The sequence below is a fragment of the Tubulanus polymorphus genome, chromosome 1, assembly GCF_964204645.1.
Source record: "Tubulanus polymorphus chromosome 1, tnTubPoly1.2, whole genome shotgun sequence".
NCBI lineage: Eukaryota > Metazoa > Nemertea > Palaeonemertea > Tubulaniformes > Tubulanidae > Tubulanus > Tubulanus polymorphus.
In genome coordinates, this window is record NC_134025.1 from 20,760,305 (window position 1) to 20,771,343 (window position 11,039).

Below are 11,039 nucleotides of genomic sequence, written 5' to 3' on the forward strand. Positions count from 1 at the left end.
GCAGTTCATTTTGAGTCTCTGCAAATCCATGTTTTGCAATGACGGTGACTCACTGGACCAAGAATTGAAAAAATGGAAAGAAAAACAAGTATTTCATAGATAAAATAATGACATTTCGAAGTTTAATATATTCTGATATACATGCAGTGTCCCATACATTTCATCGCATTACAGCTCTTTATCTTTATATTTATATTTTTCATATATTGTGAATGATATATGATAATTAGTTGTAATTAGGTCACCGATAAACTCGATAAAATCTAAGAGCTTCATTGGCAGATTAATTTCTATATATTACTATAGCTTGTTTTTTTAACGTTTGATAGATCATTGCGAAGTTTAATAAATAAGAGAGAAATTAAAAGAATAAAATTGTCGAAATCGATCGAAATCGATTAATATTATATGATTATAATGATTTATCACAAATGCGCGTACATGTATACCAACCAAGAGCGTTCACCATTGGGTTTTGGTTTACGCTCTATGCAGATATGGATGACTCAAAAGAGAGAACGTATCGGCACCTGTGCAGGTGGTTTCTAGTTGGACAGGATTTCAGTTGAAACAGCGCTGTTAGCTGATCGATTTTAAGTAATTCTCCATAATAAGCGCTGCGCCTGCGTTTGGACAGACTTAGGCGGTCGGTGTTTGTTCAGTTGCTTAAACCTCTCTGAACGCTAACTCAATTTCTGTTCAAGCTCCATTTATTCCGACCCTTTCATGGCTCACGGCTAAGATATCGTCTGCACGACAGCGATATCTACGGATATCTACACAACACGACTGAAAATCCAATTTACCAATTTTTACGCCATATACAACGAGAATCCCAGAATAATGATGAAAAATTGACGCCCGAAAATGTTTCCTTGAGCTGATAGTTTATTCGACGTTTCGACTTCAGTCATCTTCAGGAATACTGAAGAATGGCAATTTTACATCTTTATTGTGGAATTCTCGTTATATTGCGGATAAAGTGTCTTCTAAAACGTGATTTATGACATATACGCGCATAACTTATATATTTCACCATAAATCACGTTCTTTTGATATGTATTCGAAATGAATATAAAAATTCTAATCGGGGCCCCTGTATAGCAATTGATGTTCACAGTACGTTTTTTGTTTTCTTATTTCGCTCGACAATAGTGTCTCGATTAATGATATTGAATTAAGCAATGGGTCCAATTGAAAATATTCGCTTTATAATCACGGTGAAATTGCGTTGTACGTTCGAAATGTTTAATTTGTTGTCAAATTAAACAATATTCAACAAGCGCTCGTTGAATAATCGAGCGCGCGCTAAGTCACCATGCACCTGCACAACTTGTTCAAACACACAGTCACAATGTTGCAACAAACTCGACGTAATTAAGTATATAGTACTTGTTGCGCATTGTCCACGCAAGATAATTAAGAGAAATTTAGGTTAGAAATTTCCCAACCCGATCAATTGTCCCCGGAAAAATCGCGTATTTTATCTTCACGCGCGCGGAATCCCCGACATAGTCATTGTGCGTCGGCCGCGTCGTAATTAACATATCGGGATATAACGTCAGACGTCCCGCTATACTCGACACAAAAACCAAAACGATCGGTACCCCCTGAGCGCGAATATTTCACCATCGACGTGCGTCTATATTGTTTATCGTATTGGTCATCGAACAATTCCTCCGACGGCTGGAATAGACAGTTATCCGCGGGATGTTCAGTTAATTGCCACGGCGACAACTTTCGTTACACACCGCGGTCTTTCCAAAATTAATCTTCATTATGTACAAAATCGTTTATGTGTACTGTATAAATAAATGCTCTATTGGTTCCCTTTTGCAGTACGATGGCAACAGGCATGTGACTAGAAAAATAGAATTTCATAATTTCAGATGATGTAACGGTCTATTTGTTTTCTTCTCCTTTTTGTCGCAATGCCTTTCTCTTCGGCCTGTTTTCCCCGTCGTTCACCGTGTCCAGTGGTCTTTTCTTCGAAGGTTTATCCGCCAGCAAGGTTTGCATGTGTTTAATGTATTTGATAGCCGCTCGGAGAGTCTCGACCTTGCTGATTCGTTTGTCTTTATTGTCGAGCGGAATGTGCTCTCTAAGACGGGCGTAGCCTTCGTTCACGCAACGGACCCGTTCACGTTCGCGCTCGTTGCGTTTACGAATAAACGCCGGTTCGACACCGTAGTCGTAGCTGCCGAACGGATGCGGAAGAGGAATTTGACAATACGGGGAAAACGGGTCACCGGCTGGCTCCATTTTCATTTGATGCGGGGCGAATCTAAACGGCGGCCCTTGAGGGTAGTACGGCGCGGGGACGATGTTCGGATCGTTTGGCTCCGACGGAATTCCCAAATCTTCACACGTAGGTGACGTGATTCTGTTGTGCAAGTCAATTCCAGTTAAATGATCGTATTCCATTTTCTAAACAAAAAAAAAAAAACAAAATGATAAGTTATCGTCTGGAAGAAAGTCACACATTATTGAAACTCATTATTCAGTATATATTACGAGTTTATTCCGCCGGGAACCTTCGATCAATTTGACTGGAAATACGTTTTAGATTTTCTAAAATACATCTAGTGGTGGGTCCACGATTCCTCTGTTTTTAGGAACGCAAATACACGTAACCAAAACAGTACGGCGGTTTTTTTCTACTTTCAAGAATATATCAGACATCCTGAAATCGTGCTTTAGTCAAACTTTTCAATGGGGTGGACTCCAGACCACTAAAACGTTTGCTTATTTACTACATGATCTCTCCTGCCTCATATTTATCACCGTAATTTGTACAGGTTTACGTCATTATCTGCGCCGGGTATCACGAGTCTTCTATTGCTTCCGTCGGAATTTTTGGTGTCAATATAGCAATAAATATATGACACTAAAAGAATAACGATTAAAAGATTATCTGTCGGTGAGATCCATAGACACAGACACTCTTTGATTTCAGTAAAGTGAAAACCCACAATAAAATGAGAAAAAAACTATAAGAGAATCCTAATGTTTTGACTCAATTCTATGATTAAGAATACTAAAGGTTTTAAAAATGGTTCATAGAATTGAGTCGCAACATCAGATTCTCTTATATTTTTTTTCATTTTATTGTGGGTTTTTCGCTTAAATCATCTATTCTTTTAGATTCCCCTAATCCATTGATAGCCATGACAGGTATATTAGGTTCTGCAAAAGTGGATAGCACAAAATATCTTACGATTTGCTTTTAGTATTTCAGCCGTTGTAGATAATCATCGTATTTAAAAGAAAAGCTTGACGGTTGTCCAGATGTTTGTTGATGATTTATGATAGAGGGTATGAAATAAACGCTCGATTAATAAAAGTAAATTGTTTTCAAACGATTTTCATTTACGTTGTCGATCGAGATTGAAGTAATAATAATCCAAATTCTGAATTTACGTGGATATCAAAATCCATACAAAACAAAAGACGGTTTTCGAAGCAACGGTATATACTCTCATTTTAACGTCTGGACGTTTTTCTGATATTTCGCATATTGTGTTTTTCATTTCTACGGCCGGTCAACTAGTAGCAAACACATATATATATACGGCCACATGCCCGAGATAAGATCACTTGTCGATGCAGGTGGGTGGAGCAGTTTCCAGTTTAGAACAATACCGCTAAGAGCAGCTGAAAAACTGGTTACTAAATCAATATAGCAATATTTAATCAGCTACAGGTCTCATAATTGATCTCTGTACATTGTGTTTTATATTATATATATATAAAGGAAATCATACGCGAAAATGAATGGTTCGTGTATATTGTGATGATGTTATAGCCGACTCGGTTGAGTCGAAATCTTTTTTACGGCGACGAAAAGAAAAACAGCTTCCCATTATGTTATTTACTGTGTTGAAAAAAGCATTCATTCGGGGAAGAAATCGTAGAAAATATGAAACTCTTTCACGGCCGTTTTTGAAACCACTTCAAAACGTAGTCGCGTTGACCGGTGTTCTATACAAGAACAAACGGATAGAATAATTGGGGTAGATGCGAGACTGAACGAAGCCACCCGGGGCACGCAGTCGGGGGCCAAACACACGGGTTTGCTCTATGTGGCTTCAAGAGACGCGTGGTAAACGGGCTCGCACCATCGGAGACCGGCCCCTTCACACGTGAAAGAAGAAAATTAACAATGTCGACCAGATTTAGCTTAGTGACAAAGCGATTCGGAAATGTCATTAGCGAATTCTAATCGTCTTTTTGTAGAGTACGTAATTGCTACTTAAATGTTCAAGATGTAGCGTTGAAGACGTTCATTCAGAACACTGCATGCCCAGCCGGCTATCCTATTCAAACTTTACGCCCAGTTTAGTCGAGTTAATGGTGCCATATTGTTGACACGCAGTCGGCCATTATGGCACGTTCGAAGTGAAATCTATGCCTCATTCTAATATAGCCTAACAGCCGAAGATGCTCTTTTCCGAATCGTCGGCGGTGCTGTCCTCTGAATGGAATATTCACGGAATAAAATGTGTTAAAGGAACTGTCACACATTGACAATTTAAATAAATTGCAAGCGGGGCGAAATTTTCAAAAATTTCCATATGCTACTTTATTTGCTTATTTCTAGGAGTTTCTTAATCAGTGATCATTCAACAAATTCAATCTTATTAATACAGAAATATGAATTATCAAATATGTATATACAAAGCCCATGCTGGTGAGGTTTTCTTTGGTTCGAGCTTTGAGTAGTCATTTGACTCAAGTAACATTTCAAATAATTACTCCAAGGTGCGAGCCACTCTCTTTTGACCAGACGTCCGTTAATTCTGGTTTCAAGTTATATAGAGATAACGGATGGATGCCGTACGTTTTGTTCACATGCGTCATATTGAACATTAAATGACAGTCAAAACTGTGACCAATACTGGCGCTTGGCGTCCAAGATGACGACGCCGTGACGAGGGACGGGTAACCTACGATAACGTATGAAAAATGTTCCAAAAGTCCTTCCAAGCATTCTGAGCAAGACCAGTAAAGCATGGTCTTAATTCCTGCTCGGAGTAATCAGACTGATTACTCCAAGGTTCCTGTGCGCGAGATAACTTAGAATTCGGTGGGCCTAAAATCTCATACAGTTCCACATATCAAAGTAATGTTTTTTAAACTGTTGTTGCTTTTTAAACTTGTAGTTCAAACTGCTTTAATTATGAAAATGTGTCTTTATCAATTGATTTATTTCATTAATCTCTGTCGAGCACGGATTAGAATTTACAGTAATTCCTACGATTGCAACTCGTTTTAACTGTCCGTAATCCATCATCGTCAACGCTGACAACAAACATTACTCCCTCAATTATCAAAACGCCGAACTATTAATGCACCGAAGGAAATAAAGTGTCCCATTGTAACACTGTCACGGATGTTTCTATAACCTTTTCAGATCTTGAAGAAGTGGACTTACCGAGGGCCCAGTCGAAATCGAATATTTCATCGCAAACAGAAAGACCACGACTGAGCATTTCACCTGCACGATATTCGGTTACGTGACAAAAAAACAATTCGTTCCCGCCGGGTCTGGAAGCCGACAAAGTGTACGGCGAGGCGCACGTGTGAGTGACGACGAATTTTTTTGTTTTTCGTTTATTGTCGTAGAGTTTCGATGACCACACACTGTTACGCGTCGACACAAAAATGAAATTGAACAAGACCGGCGATTAAATATTAAGAAAATGAGGATGAATTTATCGAATATTATTTGATTTCCTATTGTGTACCGTTAAACAATCGCGTCGCGTTCTGTTTGCCGCTATTCGCGGCGAAGGCGAAAAAAATCGTTCTAATGACGAAAGGAACGGTCGCCGTTCGCCGTTCTCTCATTGAAATTTATAGTTCAGGGTCCGGTTTCATGAAAAAGTTTAAGCTTAAATCAGTTAAGTTTGAATTATTGTCCTCATTGAAAACATGAAGTAACCAATGGCGATTACACTAAAAAATTGAGTTAAACTTTTTCGTGAAACTGGATCCTGGCCAATCATTCGCTCAAATATTTTTGGGAAAAAAAGAAAAATATATTTCCTACGGTAACTAATTTTACCGGTCATTCGTCGATTAGAGCCCAAGAAAATCCACAAGAGAGCGCGCACGATTCAATGGTGATTTGTCAATTTCTCATTTTCGATTAATCATATATATTATCAGCTTTGTAAGCGTAGTATCTTAAAACATTGCATTTCCAATTACCGAGCATAGAGGATCATCCACCTTGGTCTATAGAAACTTTTCCTTCGATCCTGAATTCAACATAGTGGATAAAGTAAAATTTGAATTTCTCAGAATACTATGGAGAGCATTGAATTTCATATTACGGGAATTCAAGTACAATAATGTTACTGTAATATTTGAATACAACACTAATTAAACATAAAATTTATCTACTTAATCCGATAATTTCTGAGCTAATTTAGATCTATATCTTTGCTTATTTTTTCGATTTAGTTAAGGTGAACTTAAGTTATTTCTTCAAAGCTTCATTTGTTTAAGTAATGAATTTCAACATTACTTAAAATGTTTCACTCAGCAACGCTGTTCAGTGTCGTAGGGAAAATTTGAAAATTATAGTAGATTAATAGGCATTTAGATGTCAAACTGAATTTCAATTTGCGAATTAATTTACAATAGAATGAAATTTTACGAATATGTAACATAACAAAAATAAAATGGTAAATAGTAATGGATACTTTGATAACGTTAACGATGATTTTTTTTTACCTTTTAAAGGAGCCCACTCATATTCGCAATAAAATGGAAAAAATACTTGCCCTAAAAATGCCTTAAACCAATAACCCTTAAATATATTATGGAATAATGGTTATGATTCTACGATGGTCTATTGATGGTGGGCTTCTCCGAATACCAAATAGAAAAATCTATATTGATCGAAATTTTGCAATCTAATTGCGGATCATTCCGCCAATGCATGTTCTATTAGAATTGAGAAAGAACGTACAAAAACAGAAAAGTTTCATTCGAACTAATCTAAAATCTAATAGATGCTGATCAGGCTGAGGTTTCCAAAATACAATTTCAATCTGAATTTCAAAGTTGACACAGAAAGTACTGAGTTTCTATACGGAAAACAGGAAAATCATATCAAATGATACCAATACCAACTACTACCAACTTTTTCAGTTACATAATTCAGGATATCACTCTGGTCGAATTTCGGATGTCAGACACGGACTTGAAAGGAATGAAAACCTGGAAATCTTCGAAAATTCATAAAATAAAAATCCCTCTTACCTTATTATTTATTGAATAGGATTCGACGAAAAAATTCCGTCAACGGTACTTTTTGCTCAGTGTCTCCGGGAATCTGGAAGATGGTGATCGAAAATGATTCCTGACAACGCGCGCGAGTCGTTAAATACCGACACGACATAATACGGGCGTGGGATCACGTGACTCGAATGAGCCATAATTGTCTAGTCTCTTGTTTTCCGTTTACTCTACGACACGAGGGCGTGGCTTAGAGCGGCGAGACGACAATAATTGGCACGTGGCGAACGCGTATCGGGGGTTTGATTATATTTCAATAAGAGAGGTGTGCTTATTTGAATTTCTTTATATACACGTATTATGACATGTTTCTGCGGCATGTTTGACGCTGGGAGAGTGAAAAGATGGTGCGGGCTATGTCTGTATCCAAAAACTGATAATTATACGCACTGAAGTGTCCCCCACTTTCCAATCACTCCATCGCACGTGTGGCGTGTATAGAAAAAACCCCAATCTCGGGCCAGATTGACAGGGTTCTCAATTTGAGGTGCGGGTCCGGACAAATGAATTGCCGAATGTAGATACAGAATTTACCGTGATTTAAAAATTCGTCGTTTGCTTTTACGCATAGTAACGAAGCAGCAAAAATTGAATTCTCTTTATTAATTTCTTTTTTTTCATAATTTTGAAAAAAAAAGATTTCATTTTCAACAGACACGGCTAAGTAAACTCATTAAACTCAGTATCGTTCTGGCGATCGAAATTGTTTTCCCCCAGTTAACATGTCTGTTTCCAGCCAACCTGTTTTTAAGGAAGAAATTGGCTGTAGTTGTAATCTTTATTAGTGAAGTACATTCTGCCCCAAAGAGGTCTGTGGATATCCAGGGGCGGATACAGGGGTCGCACCTGCGGCACGTGTGATCCCTTAGAATTAGTCAAGTGTCATTTTCAAAAAAATATATAGATGAATATTAGTAATGAATTGAAATACAAAAAACCTAAATTCTAATCTCTTAATAACTGTGGAATATACAAAATACCGTGTAAAGTTTGTGCTCAAGTCTATATAGCAGAAACAGATCGTAATCTCAGCCAACGTTTGAAAGAACATGACTATTAGGTTACAGTCGAAACGTCGAATAAAACAATTATTAGCTCAAAGGACTTCATCTTTCTCGTCTTATTCTTATTCTCTAGATATCGTCACACTGCACGGACATAGTGTTTCATCAATTGTTTCCAAAAACGTCTCGCTTAAAATGCCGTCCCGCTAACCACCCGCGAGGAGTCCGATGTTCGGACCGATGTCCACGTTGAAGGCGTTAAGGATCTTGTACTCGAAAAGCGCGCCAAAAATAATTTTAGAAATCCTAGAGGACATAATTAATTTTTTGAAAAATCACGTTCATATCGCTGGAAATGCTCCGCAGGGCACGACTCAATTGTCAAATATTCTTGAATGGGCCCGCTCAAGTAAATTGCTCGAAATCCTATGGAATCCTATTTTAAGCGCACGTTTATATAGAAAAAAAAAACTAGAAAAGGGCACAATAATTGCCAAAATTACACTTAAGTAACAAATTATTATAAATAGGGAAAATAGTTTTAGGTACCGGTATTGATATTGATCAATTTCAATGATGATAGTTGTAGTAATAGTATTAGTAATGGTCATAGCAATTACAATTGAAATTTTAATGAAAACGTGAACAGATTACTAGCCATTTTCGGGCGAGGTATCAATTAAGCGATCAAATGCGACCAGCGTGAGCGCATCCTTCGCCTGAACGTCGGTGGTGTTCAATTCCATTCTCATTCGACGACCATTATCTCGATGAACGAATCTTTTGATAAAACGGCATAACACAGGCTCGTGCGCGAACACGTTTTTCGATGGAAAACCCGGTTAATGATAACTACTTATCACCATCGTTTTTATCTCTATTATTGCAATCTGATACGGTGGATGTGATCATGATTCTGTTTTGGACATGTTTATAATTCTTAAAAAACGAGTTAACAGAAATGTAAGTAAATCCCATTTTCTTGCACAAACAAATCCCTTATTCACAGAAGTGCAATAATATATTCATAAATTAAAACGTATGACTAAGTTTCAACAAGAAATATTTACGTTCAAACGTTACAACGGACAGTCTTTCTTTGCTACTATACATTGTATTAAGCTGAGACGAGAAGATACACAATATCCGAGATGATAACGAGAGAAATCCAACAATAAATTCAGCCAAAACGAGAAACTTGAATGAGTATACACATTTGCGCAACGTTTCGTTTCTATATTTCCCCAATAGTTTGCCTTTGCTTACTTTACTATTGTTTTCCAGCTGTTATGTCATTACTTCAATATATTCCCCTTTCAACATTTTAATCACTGACTCTGTTTCTATTGTTTTGGTCTTGTATAAATATCGTGTAATATTTCTCCTGTTCTCAGTACGCCTGATGATGGCTAATAGTCTTTAGCCGAAACGTTGCGCAAATATATATACTCTTGTATTCAAGTTTCTCGTTTTGGCTGAATTTATTGTGGGATTTCTCTCATTGTATTAAGATGTTTCAATTTGTAAACAAAATGCGAAGTTGTTGTTGTAATGTAGAAAATAAAAACAGACTCATCAATGATATAAACGAAACATAAACCTGTAAATGATGATGAAAAAAACCAGTTACAAAATTTGACCAATCTTGAATTTTGATTTACAATGACCCGATGTTGGCAAAAAACGCTGACCAGACGTGCCTTTTTACGAAACACGATACTTTTCATTTTGTTTTGGTCACTAAACGATGCGCAACAGATGTGTTTTCACTGCGACCTTTCACGGATTCATCAGTCCCCGCTCGCCTTATAAAAACGTAGTTCGTGAACGATATTGTGCTATTTTTCCTGTTCACTGGAAGTCATGGGAAAACGGTGATATTGTGATATCGGCTAGGACGATTATAGTACCGCTATATTATTCTCGGTCGGTATTCCCACGCTTATAAAAAGGTCCACCGGATCAGCGAGTTGGATTTACTCGGGGATCGGGGTTTATTTTCGGATTCTATCAAAATTGTTTACAGGTGCTAAAACGTACTTACAATTGCGAGCCTATTGTTGTTTCTAATAGGTCCGCGTTCGTAAGCAGCTAGATTACGTGCGTGTTTTGTCTAAGCGTTTCATGAATAAGTACCCATTTGATGCGCTTCATTTGATTCGACAATTAATGCCACCACATAATGATCGCCATTATGACGATTAACGATTGCGATCAAAATGGAGACTTCTGATAGCAGAATTGCCGTTATTCGCTCATCAGTCTCCTCAAACGACAGGTAGAAATATGACGTGTGCACCGCGTATACATTTTTGGACAAAAGTCAAACACGCAAAATTTGAACGCGTGTGTTTCTAATACAAATGAGATCACGACACGACACTCATTGGTAATGATAATAATAACAATAATGATTATAACGATGTTTATTTTACGTAGCACTATTTCGATAGCGTACAATGCTTATACGATCCAGAGTAGACAATGATATACATTATATGATGTGATATGTGTATATCGAAATATATTGAGCAATTCTGAACAGAGAGCTACACGTTTAAGCCTCTATTCTTAAAAACAGTAGATGACTCGTTGAACTTTACTAATTCCACTCGTGTAGCCAAAAGATTTAGAACCAATATTCTTCGGCAGGATTGGTTTACACACGATTGACGGGGTCAGTCGGTTTTTTTATCATGAAAATAGAGTTAGGATCTTTGCTTACGT

The 11,039-nt window shown here is 37.4% G+C and overlaps 1 protein-coding gene across 1 annotated transcript; it reads right to left on the bottom strand.

Moving 5' to 3' along the window:
* Positions 1 to 326: 326 nt before the first annotated feature.
* Positions 327 to 7,376, bottom strand: LOC141914736 (achaete-scute homolog 5-like). Its single transcript, XM_074806016.1, has 2 exons — positions 7,273 to 7,376; positions 327 to 2,427 (listed from the first exon to the last, which is right to left on the bottom strand). Exon 2 carries the CDS (start codon positions 2,422 to 2,424, stop codon positions 1,903 to 1,905), a length of 522 nt encoding a protein of 173 aa, XP_074662117.1. The 5' UTR covers positions 2,425 to 2,427; positions 7,273 to 7,376; the 3' UTR covers positions 327 to 1,902.
* Between the last annotated feature and the right edge of the window lie 3,663 nt (positions 7,377 to 11,039).